We start from the raw sequence: 20,915 nt of genomic DNA, 5'->3' as shown, positions 1-20,915 counted from the left end.
TCAAATTGGAGTTACTGACCCCCATCTAAAACAAATATATTGTTAAAGCTACACATTTATTATTATAGCTTCTTTATATTACTCTCCTATTCATATTTCAATCTCTTATTTAAATCAATACATGGTTGCTAGGGTAATTGGGACCCTACCAACCAGATTGGCGAAAATGCAAACTGGAGAGCTGCTGAATTAAAATCTAAAGTCAAAAACCACACATAATAAAAAAAAATGAAAACAAATTGTAAATTGTCTCAGAATATCACTCTCTAGATTGTACTAAAAGTTAATTTAAAGGTGAACAACCCTTTTAAGCGGAGGGGAAAACACTCCAAGTGTTCATGCTGGGGGCTGCATGTTGCGCTTTCCTACTTTAGCCTTACGAGGCCGTTCCTTAATCACTCTCAGCTGTGGCTCTGTATTGGGGAAGAGGAAGGGAATTGGCAGAATGCATTTTGCAGCTAAACACAAGCCAGTCATTTTCTGGTAGACGTACTGTTAGCAGCTTATTGCAGCATGCAGCGAGGGGCTCGTCCTATGTAAAGTGAGATGCTCGCTACCTGCATCTCTGACGAGCGTCCCACCATTTATTACATAAGAGATCCGATCAGTCAATATTTATGCTTCATAAATCATTGTCAGGGCTGTCCTCGTGGTGGTATGAAATCCAGAAAGCAGAGTTTGGCCGTGGCCATTTAAAATCCTTTATACAAGTATGGGATCTGTTATTCGAAACCGTTAACCAGAAAGCTCTGGATTATGTCATGGCCATCTCCCATAGGCTCCATTTTAACCAAATCATTCAGATTTTTAAAAATGATTTCCTTTTTCTGTGTAATAATAAAACAGTAGCTTGTACTTGATCCCAGCTAAGATATAATTAATCCTTATTGGAAGCAAAATAATCCTATTGGGTTTAATTAATGACCCTTTATCCGGAAAAACCCAGATCCCAAGCATTCTGGATAACCAGTCCCATACCTGTACTACACAGTGTGGGTCGGGTTTTTCCCGACCCGCACCTGCCCAATAACCGCCCTCCTTCGACCTGCGCCCAACTTCCAGGTTCCTTTTATAGACCCGCGCCGCCTCGTCGATGACGTCACAAAAGGGGTTGGGCGCGCAGGCGTGTCTGAACCCGGAACTCGAAAGCCGGCATTGTAAGGCCAGCAACCCAGAAAGGGGGGTTTGAGGTCAGCCTGAACCCGGCTGGCCCGCACATCACTACTACACAACTGCCTAAATATCTTTGTCTGATCAAGCAAGGATGGGAAAGCTCGCCTAAGAAAGAGCAACCAAAACCATCAAGTTGTTGCCGTTCATAAATATGAACGGCCTCATCTGTGACTTATCATGTGCATGAAATGGCATCATGAAATTGGTGCAATGTATAGGGGCTAACAGATTACCTTCCTAAAATTCTTGGCAATGGTTGGGCCCTAAATATGCTGTGGTGCACATGGCAGTGTGTTGCAAACTTGTCGCATGTGTAAATACCTGCCCAACCACTAGTGCACGGCTGCTGGAAGAGACCAGACTTGGCCTGAGAGAACAGGTTGCTGGCAGTTCATAATTAATTTCCATTCTTAACTAATGGTCCTTTAAATCATCCCTTGTTGTGCTACTTGTCCCTTTGACGGCTACAATGGCCGTGTAACACAATTAGGGCTTGTAGGAAATAAACTACATCACCCTCTGACACACATAGTCCCCCAGTGGGTCAGGTAGCCATCTAAAGTCTTTCCTGGGGATAAAAGGCAAGCTGTATTGTGTATGTATCTTAATTGTAAGGTGCAGAATATACACCACTTTGTACCAAGGACAGTGTATTCCAGTTGGAGCCCTGTAGGCAGCTTTTGGGTGTTCAAGAGCTGGTTATGGCTCTCAGCCTGGCTCATGAGAACTATAGACATTGCATGATGCCATCAATTTATTATAGTTTGCTCACAAACATCGGGTGCATTAGGTAATGCAGCTCTGTGCCTACACACATGCTAGGTTATATCGCCCAATGAACGGACAGAATAATGTGTTGGATTCGCAAATTCCTTCCTCTTACGGTAAGATCCCGCCTTATTTCCTGTCATGTGATCTGACCACCTAGAACATCCCAACATGGTGGCTCAGTGCAGTAGATGTAAAAGAGCATTATTTACAGACAATAGGAAGCGATTCTGATACAGCATTGGTATACGTTATCGGTTACATACCGATCTCCTCGGGCAGTCTGACTGGTTTTGATTAAATAAAAGACAAATTATGATGGCAGCTGATGAGTGAAGCAACAGTGTGTGCTACAAGAGCAGACGGATTCTTTTATTAGTAGCGGTGGCTAAAAGTCACATGGTTACCAGGAATTACAGTTACTTGATAGAAAACACACAAATTACCACATAAATTGTATTTTACAATTTTCTCCAATGATATCTGATCCAGCACAGATTTATCATTGTGAGCGGCTCCTACAGGGACATTTAGCAATGGCAGCCTGTGTATCTTTAATCAGATTAACCTCCCTGTTCATCTACATGTAATTAGCCGGAGTGCAAAGGCAGTACAGAATGGACAATGGATCATGGCAGGCGCAAGGTAACTGGTACACCAAGGGCCCCCTTGGCCCAGGCAAGTTAGGGGGCTTTCCTAAAAGGGATACTGTCATGGGAAAAAAATTTTTTTCCAAAATGAACCAGTTAATAGTGCTACTCCAGCAGAATTCTGCACTGAAATCCATTTCTCAAAAGAGCAAACAGATTTTTTTATATTTAATTTTGAAATCTGACATGGGGCTAGACATTTTGTCAATTTCCCAGCTGCCCCTGGTCATGTGACTTGTGCCTGCACTTTAGGAGAGAAATGCTTTCTGGCAGGCTGCTGTTTTCCCATCTCAATGTAACTGAATGTGTCTCAGTGAGACATGGGTTTTTACTATTGAGTGTTGTTCTTAGATCTACCAGGCAGCTGTTATCTTGTGTTAGGGAGCTGTTATCTGGTTACCTTCCCATTGTTCTTTTGTTTGGCTGCAGGGGGGGAAAAGGGAGGGGGTGATATCACTCCAACTTGCAGTACAGCAGTAAAGAGTGATTGAAGTTTATCAGAGCACAAGTCACATGACTTGGGGCAGCTGGGAAATTGGCAATATGTCTAGCCCCATGTCAGATTTCAAAATTGAATATAAAAAAATCTGTTTGCTCTTTTGAGAAATGGATTTCAGTGCAGAAAAAGGTTTTTTCCCATGACAGTATCCCTTTAAGCAGCACACCTACAGCTTTGCTGAATATAATCAGAACTTTCTCACACATTTCAAACCCAATCTGATTTGTACAAAATGGAGCAAAGCTGGTTATCCCCAACACCTCACATCTGTTGTATCAGAACATGTATTTTGATGTTTGTGTTTATATACTGAGCCGCCTGTGCAAAATACCTCCTTCTGTCGGTAAATGCTTCCATTAAGGGCAGAGACGCACGCTGCTATTTCGAGAGACAAAAACTCTTCTTCGGGCGAATGATCTCCGAAACATAAGCGATTTGTTGTAGGGCTACTAATCTCCCGAAATAGCAGCGCGTGTCTCTGTCCTAATCATTTGTTTTTGCATACTTGTTAATTAAAGGTACATCTGTTATTATAGGGGCCCTCTTTGGTAGTAGTTCTCTGATTAGTTCTGATTCGTGATGTCCCAAACGCATTTATGAGCCTCTGATTAAAAGTTACTTGAAGTCTCTCGAAACTTCCGTCCGTTGTGCAAAGGTTTTCATGTGCAGCAGGGAAACCGCCTACGCTGCGACTTTTGCATTCTAAGCTAATCTGAGAGATCTTTAATTATAAAACAATTTCTGCCCATATTTCTCCTGCTTGCTGTTCAGTTGCCTGGATCATTTATAACCGGTGCATATCGGCCCTTTTGATCATTCTGCAATTTGGTCTGCTTAACATAAAATGTTCTCATTATTTCGAATAGTGCCCGGTTAAAATGATTGCAAGACATATAGCACTGTGTGTTTGATTTCAAGGGCCCGTAAAATAAATACTCCAGTTATACTCTATATAGCGCTACATACGGGAGACGCAGTGCAGAGCTGTTCTGGAATCTCTGCACCCCACATTAGGTGTATCCTTTCCAACATTCCTCTTTATATAGGGACTTGCAGGAAATGTATTCTGCAATGCTGGGCTGATTATCTCTGCACCCCTCATTAGCTGTATCCCTCCCAGCATTCCTCCATATAGGGATGTATAGATATGTACTCTACAAATGGAAACTCAAGTGCCATTTTTGTCTGTGAGATGCATATGAGGACTTGGTTCTGACTTTTGTTTTTTTTTTTTTTGCTTGTGTTCAGGCTACCTTAAGTGTGACACAGATGATGGCTGTGACCCCAAAGAAGAAGAAGGAGGCGGAGGAGAAGAGCTATTCGACACTGTTCACTCATCGATTGTATCGGGGGAGAGCATCAGGTTCTTTGTCAATGTCAATTTGGAAGTGCCACAGAGTACAACAGGTGAGTCTCTTGCTTCCACTCCTACAAACACAGCCTACAATGGCTTTACTATAGTGTTTAGTGAGCCAAACAAGCTGCTGTATAACGGCTGTTCTCTCGGCAGATCAGTGGCAGCAATTCTTAGTCTGTGGAGGGGGGCCCCATGCTGTTTGGTGTGAGTCTCCGTGGATCACCTTCATACAGTCCTAAAACACACATTGTAGAGGCCCAATATTTATGAGGAGTAATGAGTGGTCTGTTGGCAGTGCTTTAATGTTTACAGATCCAAACAAACTGAATGCCCAACGTTGTGAGCTGATCATTGGGCCCTAGGGCCCACAATTGGATCAGCCTGATGTCGCCCACTTCAAGGTGGGCAACTCGGGGAGAGATCCGCTCATTTGTTGAGGTCACCAAACAAGCGGATCTCTACATGTATGGCCATGGCGCAAACAATCGATCTAAACAGAAGCTAACATGCAGCCCTCTTGGGACTATATTCACCCAGTTGAAGCCAGATTCTGTACTTAAAGTTGTTAAAAAATGTTTTGGTATTTAAGTTTTTGAATGCCAGAGCAAGAAATGCTAGTTTCCCTGGCTTTTCCTACTCTAAAGTATAGCCTAAGGCCACCGGGATAGTTTGCTCCTTATCTCTAGTAATGGATCACTTGTCTGGCCAATCTGTGACTTTCGCTCTCTGCTGGAAAGAGACATAACAAACAACTTGGATACAATAGCAGCCAGGAGACCAAGGCAGATAGTGAGCGTCCGCTGTTAGAAGACCTGACATCCTACACCACGGAGCTAAATTTGTCAGCCGTATCTCTGCAGGGTCATATTATTGGACGCTTTCCACATATTGTTGAATTTGGGATATGATTTTTTTTGTTGTCGCTGCAGAAAGCAGTTATTGCACGCAAGGGGGGTCATATAACCTGGACAGCTTCAGCGGGTCCCTCTGCCCATAAAAAGATATTTATTTTAAATAACATTAAAATGTCAGTTTCTGCTTGGGCACCTGATAATGGTACCCTGCCCCCATATCTGCCCTGTGACTATAGGAAAGGAGCTGGAAGGTGGGTATTGCTCTATGAGAGGCATACTATCTAGCATAGGGCTGTATTCACCCCTGATTCAGTGCATTTAGTACATATTTCTTTGGATGTTTTCCCTTTCTGATAAACGGTAATTACTCTTCTACTCTGTATGGTATTTAGAGTTGCAAGCTGCAAGTATATGTGTAATTAGGATTACATTTTGGCCTTTATAATAAAGAATACCTGTTATGGCTTATTATTGATCAGTAACTATAGCCTTCATATTCACTATAATAAGCAGAATTTTGTATATCTCGCTAGACTCGTGTTTTCTTTCCAGAATGCCTGGTGGAACCTCACAATCCCATAGAGACCACTTTCTAGCGGCAACAGGTCTGGGGCTGAATGAGGCATTATGTACACCCAAGGGAGCAGCATTAATATGAGGAAGCCCGGGCCCTATTGTTATTGAGCACAATACTCCGAGTTGCTTCAACTCTATTAACTTCTCTTTCTAACCCTTTGATGTTTCAGCGAGGGGCTGCCAATGTCAAGTCCCTGTGCAACGAGGAATTTTGTTACAGGGACAATAGATTTTAAAAGCAACATCATTTTAGATGACTGTTATTTGTACTACCACTTTATACATGTTGCCTGTCGCAGGTTCAGTTACCCTATACATAAGCAGCTATATTTTATGTACAGTTGTAACTTGGAATACACCGAATCTAGGATTTGCTTCGGCCTTTTTCAGCAGGATTCAGATTCAGCCCAATCCTTGTGCCTGGCTGAACCAAATACTAATTTCCTTAATCACATGACTTTTTGTCACAAAACAAGGAAGTAAAAAAAAATGGTTTCCTTTCCCTCCCCTAATTTGCATATGCAAATTAGGATTCACTTCGGTATTCGGCCAAATCTTTCACAAAGGATTCGGGGATTTAGCCAAATCCCAAATAGTGGATTCGGCTCATCCCTAGTTGTAACACTGCAGTCTTTGGGAAAAATTTACTAACCTCCGAAAATTCGCCAGCGACGGCTTCACTCACAGCTGAACACTTTGCCAGGCGTAAGTTCGCCACGACAATGCTAATTCACTAAAATCCGAAGTTGCGTCCAGGGCTTCGAACGCTGGCCAAGTTGCACTGGTATTACCGTGCCAAGTGAAGCCAAGTTGCGCTACTGTTGCCTAGTTTGAATACGGCAGGAAGTTAAAGTTGAATGGACGTATATGTTGCAGCAAATACATTACACTACACAAACCCGGGGAACTTTAATAAAATAAAATAGAGTTGTTATATTGCCCTACACATGAGCCCACTGTATAATTTATGTGCCATATGTTAGGAAATGTAGGGGGGAAGCAATTTGCCCCAAAAAAAATTTACTCTTTGATCAGCCTATCACCCTGAAAAAAGGAAAAGACGCTAGCGTTTTTTGGGACTTTTTTTTTAGGAACTCCTATCTACTCTATTGCACTTCGCCTGGTCTGAGGTGGAGAAGGCAAGTCTGGCGCAAGAGGTAACGTTCAGTAAAATCCAAATCTTAGTGAATTTGCGTAGTTACGTCCATTGCGAGAGCGCAAACTCGACCGGGCGTTAGGGAGCGAAGTAGCGCTAGAGTCTATCAGGGTATCAACCTGCGGCTCCGGAGCCTCATGCGGCTCTTCGTCCTGCTTGCTGCGGCTCAGTCTTGCGGCTTTGCCTGTCATGTCGTCTATACAGCCACGGCTTGTTGAGTGTGCAACCGCAGTGGCAAACTCAGGAAGTGGCCAGCAGGTGCGAAGGGCTGTATAGACGTCCCAGGAGTGACAGGCAAGACCGAGCCGCTGCAAGATGATTCATCGTGGTCCTAACCGCGGTCACACACTCGACTAGAGAGGGAAGATCAGCATGGAGCTTCAGAAACAGATGAGAACACTAACATTTAATAAGGCTATTCAGTGTTTAATTTATTTCAAAGTAGGCCTACACATGCACACTGTACTATTACTGTTATTGTAACAGTTAAAATTAAAAAAAGGTTAAAACTTTTAAAAGTTTATAAGCTGTTATGTTTTGCAGCTCCAGACTATTTTTCATTAGTGGCAGAGATGGTAAAATGGCTCTTTTGATAGACCAGGGGTCAGCAACCTTTACTATCTCCTTCACTAGTGAAGTTACGCCGGCTACATTTAGTAAATCGGCAAAGTACGGAAATGACGTCACGCTGGCGAATTTTCGCCTGCGTTAGTCACTTCGCCCTTTAGTAAATTTGCCCCCTAGTCTGTTTTTAGCTATAATTGTGGTATAAGGCACAAGATAGCTTCGCAGTTCAAAGAAAACCACTGAGCTTTTGAGAGTGCATCAACAAAATCTATTCAAGTTTTTCTAGACTGGATATTGTAGCATTCCCTTCGCCTCAGGCATTGCACTTGCTTTAGAGAAGATGCTTCAGATAAGTGGAAGAGCAGAACTCTCTTGGAGAAACATCGTCAGCCCTATTGCTACTCTGGCACATGTTCTGATTGGCCGCTTCAGGGTACAGATTGCTGGAATTCTGACAGGTTCATTCTGAGAGATACTGGTTTCAGAGTCTCCTGGGGTGGAATGTTGAAAAACGGGTCAAGGAGGCTCTCTACTATGCCGTATTGCTGACTTCCTTAGATGAAGATGTGCTCTGTGCTGTAATTGATGGAATTTTGTAGGCTCCAATGGCAGAGCATAAATCACCTGGCTACCTACTGAAGGAGATAAGTAGAGAATTACGGGTGGAATGGTCTCCCCACAGGACCTGCTGCAATGTCATTTTCAAGGGGAACCTAACCTCAACTTGAATAAAGCAAGAGCCAGGGGCATGTGCAATTGTTGGATGTCTTCAAGTACTGTCACTGCTACATAAGCACTCGTTCCTCTTTCAGTTAACTTTTAGTATACAGTACAACCCCCATTTTACATTTTTCAGGGGTCCAGGAAAAAAAATGGCGTAAAATCCAGGAAAATGTAAAATTAGGGTTAGTAAGTATTATGCATAATAAATAGGTGGGACCACAAATCAACAATGAAAAATGAGGGAAAACTTAAAATCAGGGGATGTAAAATTGAGGTTTCACTGTATTATAGAATGGCCATTTCTAAGCAACACTTCAATCACCCTTCATTATTTATTTATTTTTTTATCGTTTTTTTTTTTAATTACTTGCCACCTTCTTCTCATTCCAGTTTTTTTCAAATGGGGGTAACTAACCCCCTCTAAATATAAATGCTCTGTAAAGCTACAAATGTATTGTTATTGCTACTTTTCATTACTCCTCTTTCTGTCCAAGCCTCTCCTATTCATAGTCCTGTCTCTTATTTAAATCAATGCATGGTTGCTAGGGTAATTTGGACCCTACCAACCGGATTGCTGAAAGTGCAAACTATAGAGCTGCTGAATAAAAAGCTAAATAACTCCAAAACAACTAACACAAAATTGCAAATTGTCTCAGAATATCACTCTCTACATCATAATAAAAGTTAACTCAAAGGTGATCTGCAGTCTGATTTATTTATTTTAAAGGGGAAGTTCATCTTAGAATCCTATTATCTACATCAGGGCTGTCCAACTGGGGGGCTGCAGGTTCCAAAGCTTCGTTGACCTCTTTCGATGTCCTCATTATTTTATTCTAATTTGGCCCCAAACATTATTGGTAATAAACTGACCCACTTTATTGAAATAGTTGAACTCTGCTGATTTATGAAATGCTTTCTTTTAAGCTGTCAGTAGATTGCTGTGATTGCTACACATGGTGTCCTGTTGCACTCCTGCTGTTTTGGTGGCAACGGTGACCTTTTTCCAAAAGCTCCAGGGGTAAACTAATTGCCAGCCTTTTAACATATGGCTATGGTAAAATGGATGTGCCTAGAAAAACAAGAAGAACAAGGTGGGGGGACCCGAAAACATTAAAGGGATACTGTCATGGGAAAACATGTTTTTTTTTCTTTCAAAACACATCAGTTAATAGTGCTGTTTCAGCAGAATTCTGCACTGAAATCCATTTCTCAAAAGAGCAAACATTTTTTTTTATATTTAATTTTGAAATCTGACATGGGGCTAGACACATTGTCCGTTTCCCAGCTGCCCCCAGTCATGTGACTTGTGCTCTAATAAACTTTAGTCACTCTTTACTGCTGTACTGCAAGTTGGAGTGATATCACCCCCCCCCCCGCCGGCTAACAACAGAACAATGGGAAGGTAACCAGATAGCAGCTCCCTAACACAAGATAACAGCTGGCTGGTAGATCTAAGAACAACACTCAGTAGTAAAATCCAGGTCCCACTGAGACACATTCAGTTACATTGAGTAAGAGAAACAACAGCTGCCAGAAAGCAGTTCCATCCTAAAGTGCTGGCTCTTTATGAAAGCACATGACCAGGCAAAATGACCTCAGATGCCCCTACACACCAATATTACAACTAAAAAAAATACACTTGTTGAGTTAGAAATTACATTTTATATGAAAATCATGGCAGAATCCCTTTAACGTTACACCTTATCTTTGCTTTCAGGCAGCAGATGAAATGATTGGCTCTGAATTCATTGTGATATAGGCTCAAGGGAAATTCAGGCAGATTTGTGTGGTTTTGAGTGGGTCCTGCAGCACTGAATGGAGAATCCCACCTGCTGTGCAAACTACATTTCCCATCATTCTTACTTAGCCTGCTGGCCATCTGGATTCAGCCTTTGACGTTGCCGTAGGCCCAATTCACAAGTAACTAATTTATAATTGAAATGGCCGAGGGATCTCTCATGCACGGGGTCCTTTGTGCAGGAAATGAAAAATGGAACAGAACAAATCATTGAGAGGTTGTGACTTCCTGCAATTGGCTGCACCCACGCACTAGTGTTGTGCATAAATGTAACCGCATGATTAAATGGTGCACCTCTCGGTTTCGGCACAAAAAAAATATATATATATACATACACACACACACAAACACTTCTTATCCTGATGACGATCCCCGGAGGATCGAAACGCGTTGTTACAATTATGAACGAATAAAGTTCTTCTTTAATATATTGCCTGAAATTTGCTAATTTGCAGTGAGTGCTCTTTCTGATATATATATATAGACAAATACAAGAGTCCTCTGCACTCAACCCATTATCAATATATTTGAGACATTTTGTGCTACTGCTACTGAAAAATGCCTTACCCTTTAAACAAAACAGGGATTGTTTGTCCAAATATTGCAATATATTTAAGCTGGCCAACTACGTTATATATATAGTAGTTGGCCAGCTATATATATATATATTGCAATATATGGATAAACAATCCCTGTGTTGTTTAAAGGGTAAGGCATTTTTTAGTAGCAGTAGCACAAAATGTCTCTGTCTTAAATATATTGATAATGGGTTGAGTGCAGAGGACTCTTGTATTTGTCTATATGTATTTTGTGGTCACAGCCTCATTGCACCCCCGCCTAATGATTTTAAAAACTAGTGGTGAGCACAACTTTCCCTTGTGATATATATATATATATATATATATATATATATATATATATATATATATATATATATATATATATATATATATATATATATATATATATATATATATATATATTCTATCACATTTTTTTATTTAAATATGTAATTACAAACTGGTAATTGTTTAATAAAACATTAATTGCCCCCTTCTGTCCCTTCCCTACTGTCCCTTCTCTAAGCATCTTGGCTTAATGAAAACAATAAAAGAGAACATTACGGGGTAAGAGCAATATCCACGCCAATTAAATGTAATTGTTGAACAGCGAGTAAAGCCGTAATGGGGAGTGGGTAATGGAACATAATACTGGCGGTTAGAGATTATAAAGGCTATAGAAGTTGGGAAGGGCTGTTTCAGGCCTAGATATGCATAGAGCTGGTGTACAATTGGGACTGTGCAGCAGATTTGTAATAGAAGAATAATGTTAGGCTGAAATTAAAGTATATCGTTGATGGCATTTAAAACTGTTTACTAGTACTTTTGCAAGAAATTAATTAAAATTTTAAAAAGGATTTTTGGACTAATGGGATACTAAATGGATTGCTGCATGTCTAGTAACCCATAGCAACTGCTCAGCAGCTAGCATTAACTGGGCAGCTGTTTGAAAACCAACATCTGATGGGTTTGCCTGCATCTAGTAACCCATAGCAACCAAAGACTTTGTTTTAAATTACCCTTTAAGGAGGTTATGTAATAAAAGGCACTAAGTTTGCTCAGGAGCAGGGATGGACGAATTTGACCCGTTTTGTCAAGAATTTGCCACCGGCGAAATGTCGCCGATGCCCATTAAAGTTTATGGGCGGCTTTTTTTTTTTTTTTTTGACGCACGACGCTATACAGGTCTATGGGCGTCATTTTTCCAGCAAAACAAGGCAAAAAATTCGCCCATCCCTACCCAGGAGCAGTAACCCATAGCAACCAATCAGCAGGTAGCATTTACTGGTCACCAGCAAGAATCTTATAGGTATATGTTACTGCTCCTGGGTAATGATGGTTGAATTTCTCACCGGTGACGTTTCGGCTGCGTCAAAACTGACACTGGCGACATTGGAAGCCCAGTAAAATCAATGGGCGTCCGTTAATCATCGGCAGGGTCTAATAGTCGCTGGCACTGGAACGATCGGCGTCCAAAAAAGATGTTGTTTTCGCAGCAAATTCGCAAATTTATTTGCTGGCGGCCGAAACGTGGAAATTCGCAGCGAATTTGTGCCTGGTGCATAAATTCGCCCATCACTACTCCTGGGCAAACTTAGTGGTATTTATTACATATGGGGATAAATGTTTAATTTTACTTTTGGAAGTTCTTGCTGTGCTTTATATCAGGGAGGGTATTTCCTGACGCTCATGTGACTGTCTCAACTTTCTTTATGACATTCCAGCAGCCTCATCTTTACGGCAGGGATTCTCTCTATACACATTACGTATTGAGCCCGTGTTCTGCAAATTGTTTAGGGCCACAAAAATGCCAATTCAAGAAAGGATCGCTTTTTAAAATGTTATTTATTTTTTAAAAGCAATTTGTAAGGCTTGCACAGAGCTAGCACTTTAAGAGTTAAAAATGGTTTACCGTTGACATCATGATTGTGACATCAGTGATGTCATTGCATTGAACGTGTCCCGAAGACGCAGCATGTTTTATTAAACTTTAAAGGGGGTGGTTCACTTTTAAGTTAACATTAATATGTTCTAGTATGGACATTTATTAGCAAATTATCAATTGGTCTTCATTTTTTCTTTGTTTATAGTTTTTGAATATTTTGTCTTCTGATTCTTTCCAGCTTTCAAGTGGGGAGGTCACTGACCCCCATCTAACAACAAATACTCTGTAAGGGTAGGGACACACTGGGCGATTTTGGGAGATTTAGTCGCCTGGCGACTAATCGCCGCGACTTTCCACGACCAATCTTCCCCGAATGCCTCCCCCGCTCTGCACCTGGCTAAAATGAAAAATCGCCTGCGCTAATCACACGCGGCAATTCGTTTTCCGAAGTCGCCCGAAGTTGCCTCACGAGGAAACTTCGGGCGACTTCGGAAAACAAATCGCCGCGTGTGATTAGCGCAGGCGATTTTTCATTTTATCCAGGCGCAGAGTGAGGGGAGGCATTCGGGGAAGATTGGTCGTGGAAAGTCGCGGCGATTAGTCGCCAGGCGACTAAATCTCCCCAAATCGCCCAGTGTGTCCCTACCCTAAGGCTACAAATTTGCTATTGCTACTCTTTATTACTCCTCTTTCTATTCAGGTCTCTCCTATACATATTGCAGTTTCTTACTCAAATCAATGCATGGTTACTAGGGGAATTTGTATCCTGACAAAAGGTTGTTGAAATTGCAAACTGGGGAGCTGCTGAATAAAAAACTAAATAACTCAAAAACCACAAATAATAAAAAATAAAAACCAATTGTAAATTGTTTTAGAATATCACACTCTATATCATACTAAACGTTCATTTAAAGGTGAAATACCTCTTTAAGTGGACTTTAAGTATATTATATAATATCCTGTTCCTTGGAATGTTGCAATTGGTCTTCGTTATTTTATTTATAGTTATAGCTGACTTGAGCAAAACCTGTTGCTTTGTGAGGATACAATTTTAATGTTATTGTGATCTTATTTTTCCAATTAATATCCTCTTCTATTCAGTCAAACCACTGCAGGGTTGCTAGGGTAAATAAGACTCTAGCAACCAGATAGTGCTGCTGGAGAGCTGCTTAACAAAAAGCTAAATAACTACAGAAACATAAAAAATGAAGTCCAATTGAAGTCTGGGCTAGCTGCATGGGACAGATTTACAGTAGCCATAAACTGATTCAAGGGCCTACAGAGTAATGGTCACGCAGCAACGGGGCACCAATGTGGGAGCACTTTTATAGCCCATTCTACAGGACTGCGTGGGAAAGCACATGTGTTATATAAAGGGCATCTGTCAGGGTAGCAGTTCATGGGCAGGACTGTGATAATATATGGCAAAGGAATTTTGCTAGATTCCGTGGTCCTGCCTAAACCCCTTGTAACCCGTAGCAACCATTCAGCAGTTAGACTGGTCAGTTGCAGTGACCGTACCTTGTCTGTGTTACTGCAAAGCCCCCAATATAGGCTTAAAGGGTTGAGCTTTATTATAATTAACTGTACCCATCTTTATTGTGATAACTTCTAATTCCAAGGCCAACTGCCCCTTTAATATTCCTCTTTCAGTTTAGCCAAGATCGGAATGTGTTTTTTGTGCTGCCGTGACCTTGCTTTGCTGCTCTATGGACTCGTCCTGCCAGTGGCTACCCAATAGCAAATTCTCTATAAACAGATGGAGCTTTTTGTGTCCTGTATGCTGTAATAATGCTCATTATTCTCTATTGCAGCAGAAAACGAGAGTTCCGGATGTGTATTGCTGCATACGTCAAGAAAAGTAAGTAACGTCATCTTTCTGTGCGTGTTAGTCGCGTGTCAAGTACATAAAATAAACGTGTGTATGTGCAATACTTTTTGAGTATATGACACTAGTAGGAGCTGCCATACATTATACACAATCGCCTCCATTCCCCCAGATTGGTTCCATGAATCCAGCCAATCGAAGGTTTGTATCTTAAATCCTAGTTCTGCATCTTAATTCCCAGTATCTGGCTGCTGTGATTGGCTGCAGGTGTTCTCCCCGCTGCTGCCTACCCCTCTGAATGTTAGATTAACTAGAGCAGGTTAGGAATTGAGAAACATTAAATAGTAAACACCTGTCCTTTCAACTGAGACATATTTTCTAACCTGCCCGATATTTCAGCCATTTATTGTTCAGGAAGGCCCCATAACAGGCCAGCAGCTGCCAAATCTGTCTGGTGGAGCCGAGTCAGCAACTGTTCTTGGTCGCCAAGGGGTGGTTCACCCTCGAGTTAACTTTTAGTATGTTATAGAATGACCATTTCTAATATACTTTTCAATTGGCCTTCATTTTTTATTTCTTAAACTTCTGATTTCGTTGCCACCTTCTTCTAACTCTTTCCAGCTTTCAAATGGGGGTCACTGACACCCATTTAGATCCAATGATCTATAAGGGCTCTAACTCACGCAAATTTTTACCTGCGCTCCCCTGCATTCCGTTTTTCGGCGTTCAGCCGCAGGGGAGCGCAGGAATAGACGCATTTCATTATTTCAAATGGGGCTGTACTCACACAGGTGCATGTAGGCGCCGAACGCAGGTTGAGACGCGACATGCTGCATTTTTCCTGCGTTCGGCGCCTGTGTGAGTACAACCCCGTTTGAAATAATGAAATGCGTCTATTCCTGCGCTCCCCTGCGGCTGAACGCCGAAAAACGGAACGCAGGGGAGCGCAGGTAAAAACGCGCGTGAGTAAGAGCCCTAAGGCTACAAATGGTTTGTTATTGCTATGTTTTATTAATCCTTGTTCTATTCAGGCCTCATCTATTTACATCCCAGTCTTATTCAAATCAAATAATGGTTGCTAGGGTAATTTGGACCAACCTGAAATTACAAACTGCAGAGCAGCTGAATAAAAACCGAAATAACTCAAAAACCACAAATAATGAAAAATGAAAACCCAATCTTAATTGTCTCAGAATATCACTCTTTATATCCTACTAACAGTTAATTTAAAGGTAAACAACCCCTTTAATTGATATAAGCATGAGGTATGCAAGACTGAGCAACTGTCAACTTTTCTAAAACGACAACCAAGTGCAGACGGACACAGATTATCAATATTATCCTTGAATCTTGGTTTATGGTTAAAAAAAAAATGGCTAAATTAAGGGCTGGGTAGTCTTTGTATTATGGCTGGAGGTTATATTGTATTACTAGCACAGGTACCCGTATCAGGCAGAATTGTGCAGCTTGCATGGCATCCGTGGGAATTAAAGGGTAACTTGTTGTGTAGCTGTCGGGCAGCTCAACAGGGGAGGAACACTGTAATTGGATTTAGTCACTTGTAAATTTCTGTCGTATTCTGTGTTACCATTGTCTGCCCTGGAGATGATGGGCAAATGGAGCAGCATAGCAGAATTCAATAGAACACTTCGTTGTCATGCTGTATAGCAATGTGGACCAAAAAAAAGGCAATTGAGGGTATTTTATGGAACAGCTGACACTGTAAGCAAATACACACACTTGTAAAGTAGGAGGAATGTCCTGCCCCCGGGGCACGTTTGTGAGAGGGTTCAGCGCATCGGGCCAGGCAAGTGAAAAGCTGATAATGACCCAGTAAATCACTTGTATAGGGGTGTAATTGTCTCCGACTTCAAACACACCCTTCTGGAATGTTCTGTCGCCAGGGACTCCATCTCGTCTTAAGTGTTTGTTTTGTTCTGTTCCGCAAAGTGGTTTGTGCAACGAGCACTTTAATCACCAATTCCCGGCTGGTTCCACTTATACGGTTACTCTCTATGATTTATCCGTTTTCTCCCCACTGTTGTCTGTGCTCTTGTTCTCACCTTGCTCTCAGAGCTCCCTATGGATTGATGATGATGATGATGATGATGATGATGGTCTGGACTGGGCTGACCCTGCCATGTGCCGGAACTCTTTCACCTGACTTTAAAGTAACAGCTGAGATCAATAGTAGTTATTAAAGGGGTTGTTCACCTTTAAATTAACTTTTAGTATGATGTAGAGTAATGTTCTGAGACAATTTGTAATTGGTTTTCATTTTTTATTATTTGTGCTTTTTGAGTTATTTAGCTTTTTCTTCAGCAGCTCTGCAGTTTTCAGTTTCAGCAGTCTGGTTGCTAGATTCTACATTACCCTAGCAACCATGCACTGATTTGAAAAAGAGACTGGAATATGAATAGGAGAGGCCTGAATAGATGAGTAATAAAAAAAAAAGTAGCAATAACAATACAAATTTTAGCCTTACAGAGCATGTGTTTTTTAGATGGGGTCAGTGACCCCCATTTGAAAGCTGGAAAGAATCCGAAGAAGAAGGTGAATAATTCAAAGCCTATAAAAAATACATAATGAATTGGCCATTCTATAACACACTAAAAGTTACGTTAAAGGTGAACCACCCCTTTAAAGGAGATCTCACCCCCACCCTACGTAGTCCCCCTCTGTGCACCCCCCCCCCCCGCTTAGGTAATAACACCTATAAGTGCCCCATGTCCTTTACTCGCCAATAGGTGCAGAGTAAGCGCATTGGAGCTCACAGACGCCATCTTCCGGCTCTTCAGATTTCTTCGGGTCCTCTTCCCTTCAGATTCCGTCACTTTTGGCGCATGCGTAGTTGCTACAAACCGGGAGACTGATCCAACTGTGCATGTGCCAATATTGTGCTCACTTCCCAAAGAAATCCGAAGAGCCTCGAGATGGCACCCATGAGCTCTGATGCACTTACTCTGCACCTATAGGTGAGTAAAGATTAGGGGCAGGGAGGGGGACTATGTAGGGTACTGGGTAGGGGTTGTTATTAGTGGGGTCGTTCAGTTCTCCTTTAAGCTGGCCATACTTGTAAAGATTTCCACATTCGGCCAAGTCCCCGGATGAGTGGATCTTGATTTAGACCCCGACCCAAATCCATGTTGACAATTTTTTTTAGAAGAAGGTACCCCCATCAACTTGAATGGCTAGCTTTCTACCCAGGACAGGGGTTCCTCCCCTTTAAAAAATAAAATGCTTCTGGCCAGGGAAATTGCACGTGGGGTGGACTTCTGCCATTTTGCTAAATGCTCCAAAAGGGATGGCTGCCCCGTAGAGTGCTGCCCCGTAGAGTGCTGCCCCGTAGAGTGCTGCCCCGTAGAGTGCTGCCCCGTAGAGTGCTGCCCCGTAGAGTGCTGCCCCGTAGAGTGCTGCCCAGCTCATAAACTGCCTATGGACAGTGGGAGCAGACCACAAGATGCCAAAGACCTCTACACTACTCGCAAGGACCCCAGGGTGGTGTTTTTTTTTTGTTTTTTTTTTAAAGGAACACTGGTGTGGGGTCGGAGTATAGGGATTTTTGGTTTAGTTCTAATTTTTTTTTTTTTTTTAAGTAGTTTTAAAGAAGCGACAAAGTTCCAGAAAACTACAGGCCTCCAGCTTTCCATATCCTACACCTGGGCAATGCTTTAATCTTTAAGTTAAATTGGCCCATCTGTAGCATACTATAAGTTAACATATAGGTGATCCACCCCTATAATTGTGCATGGTCTGCACTGGATTTTATTTATTTATTTTATTTTATTTTTTTTCCCTGCTGACTCTCTCCTTATATTCCTTATAGTCCCACAGCAACTTGCTAGGCTTAGAGAGGTATTTGGATCTATCTATAACGAATTCATCTATAAATCTCCTATTCATGTCGTTGCTACTAGACCTGCTTTGTCCATCCCAATCTTTATTGGTGGGGTCACAGGGGAGCCGGGGTCTTTTCCTGGTTTAATTGAATACAACCGTTTAAAGCTGCTGCCAATTCAGTAACTGCTGGGGGGGGGGCACCTACTTCAAAGGAGGGCACCCAGAGACCTGTTTAGATTGGCCCCTGTTGCAAAAGCAGTTGTATTACAAAGGGCATCAAATTGATTTATTACTTTGGGGATTAAATTGATGGAACTTCCACTGCTCTGTGTATCCGTTTTGCATCTGAGGAAGTGAAAGGGTTTCCTCCATAAAGGTCACTGGCCATAAATCGCTGAAGGTAGCAGTTCTCTAAAGGCATTAAGGAAATGCCCTGGTTTAAAAACAGAGCTTTTAGCTTCCCCTTTTATACATTTGCTTAAATGGATTTTAAATTATGGACTTTTGCCTGGTGATAAACATCTGAAGTGAGGCGTTCGAAGCTACAGAGTATTTGTGTGATCATGTAAAGCCATGAGACTGCAAGCTGAATTATACAGGTCAGGGATAATGGCGATTAACATGTATGTATGCTATTGTACCCCCTACTGTAAATGATAAGGATATTAGAAGTCACTGAGGGGTTGTTCTGTGACCATATAAAGGCACAAGGCTGCAGGCTGAGTTATACAGGGAACTCTGAGTATCACTCATGTATTATAAGGGATAATGTACCCCCTACTGTAAATGATAAGTATATTAGAAGTCACTGAGGGGTTGTTCTGTGACCATATAAAGGCACAAGGCTGCAGGCTGAGTTATACAGGGAACTCCGAGTATCACTCATGTATTATAAGGGATAATGTACCCCCTACTGTAAATGATTAGGATATTAGAAGTCAATGATGATTTTTGTGAGCATATAGATGCACAAGGCTGCTTGCTGGGTCTTTGGGCACATAATCCATCCCCTTTATATCCCTTGTGCAGTATCTAAAGTTAAAGAACTTTGAGGAGGAGGTAAGGGCACACCGGGATCTGGACGGCTTCCTTGCCAAAGCCAGCATTATCCTAGACGAGACGGCCACCTCTCTGGATATCGTCCTGCGGGAGATGCTAAAGCACTTTGTGGAGGATCCAGAAAACGCTGAGCCCATCTGTAACTTTAACAAAATCATGAGCACTTTATTCACTGATTCCGGGGCACCCAGGGAAGGGAATGGTAAGTACTACTCATTGGTATCACTGATACTCTAAGCCAATGTAGAGCAACTCAGCACCCACGATACTTAATTTTTTTTCCCTTTTTATAGATAATGCTTTATATTGCAGACAGGTATAAAAATTAATGCTCAAGGCTGCCTTTCACTGCTGTGTCTTCTATAATTATGATTTGCAATAAATACGAAGCGTTTAAGCTGTACAGCCTGGAGCTTAGAAGCGGCAAGGAACTAAACTAAATTCCTGTATCAAAGAGGCTGCAAACACCTTTGCATAATTCTTCTCACATCAACTGCCATTCACATTTCTTCAAAATGCACTATTTTATTTAATGGCCTTGTGTACGTTCATTCGCCCTCCCCTGAATTTGCTTTAGGGAAAGTGAGAACATTTAGCAGGAGCAGCCTCCTTAATTTGCTCATAGTCTGTACAGAGAGATCCCATAAAACTATGGCAGCATAGGTATTTCCATGTTCTAAGCACAATTCAGCAGGAACAGTCCCTAAGTTTGCTCATAGTCTGTACAGAGATCCCATAAAACTATGGCAGCATAGGTATTCCTCTGTACTAAGCACAATTCAGCAGGAACAGTCCCCTAAGTTTGCTCATAGTCTGTACAGAGAGATCCCATAAAACTATGGCAGCATAGGTATTCCCTGTACTAAGCACAATTCAGCAGGAACAGTCCCTAAGTTTGCTCATAGTCTGTACAGAGATCCCATAAAACTATGGCAGCATAGGTATTCCCTGTACTAAGCACAATTCAGCAGGAACAGTCCCTAAGTTTGCTCATAGTCTGTACAGAGAGATCCCATAAAACTATGGCAGCATAGGTATTCCTCTGTACTAAGCACAATTCAGCAGGAACAGTCCCTAAGTTTGCTCATAGTCTGTACAGAGAGACCCCATAAAACTATGGCAGCATAGGTATTCCCCTGTACTAAGCACAATTCAGCAGGAACAGTCCCCTAAATTTGCTCATAATCTGTACAGAGACCCCATAAAACTATGGCAGCATAGGTATTCCCCTGTACTAAGCACAATTCACTAAAATTCGCTAAAGTAAGTGATTCATCCCAAAAATATTCACGAAGGAACAAAACAAGCTGCTAATTGGCATTGTACACTCGCTGGCAGCGCGGTGTTGGCTGCGCCGTAGAAAGGAAGCGAGCAAACTATACATATTTATTGCTGCGGCACAAATCTTTCTTCACATCTCCCAAAACAAGCTGCAACAGATAAACGGAACGGCTCCAAGCGTAACAGGACTTGAAAAATAGATTGGGGGAATGATAACTAAATAAAACATTGTGCAGCATCTCATTAGAGAATGGCGCAGTCACTGTGATCCCTCCCATGTGCATGTGGGCAAGGGAAATATACCGACTTCTACAGGGAATGGTGCAGTGCGGGTTAGTTGT

The 20,915-nt window shown here is 41.8% G+C and overlaps 1 protein-coding gene across 3 annotated transcripts in view; it reads left to right on the top strand.

Annotated features, from left to right (window-relative positions):
* slc4a11.L (solute carrier family 4 member 11 L homeolog) overlaps positions 1-20,915 on the top strand; it is a 92,731-nt gene that overhangs the window by 37,902 nt on the left and 33,914 nt on the right. For all 3 annotated transcript variants that reach the window (XM_041587115.1, XM_041587107.1, XM_041587111.1), the window contains exons 3-5: positions 4,339-4,497; positions 14,381-14,427; positions 19,264-19,495. In XM_041587115.1, coding sequence (XP_041443049.1) covers positions 4,339-4,497; positions 14,381-14,427; positions 19,264-19,495 — 438 coding nt within the window. The remainder of the gene's footprint in view (positions 1-4,338; positions 4,498-14,380; positions 14,428-19,263; positions 19,496-20,915) is intronic.

Source organism: Xenopus laevis, chromosome 1L (genome assembly GCF_017654675.1).
Source record: "Xenopus laevis strain J_2021 chromosome 1L, Xenopus_laevis_v10.1, whole genome shotgun sequence".
Taxonomy (NCBI): Eukaryota; Metazoa; Chordata; class Amphibia; order Anura; family Pipidae; genus Xenopus; species Xenopus laevis.
The sequence above is the reverse complement of the archived record's forward strand: the minus strand, read 5'-3'. Positions and strand labels throughout refer to the sequence as shown.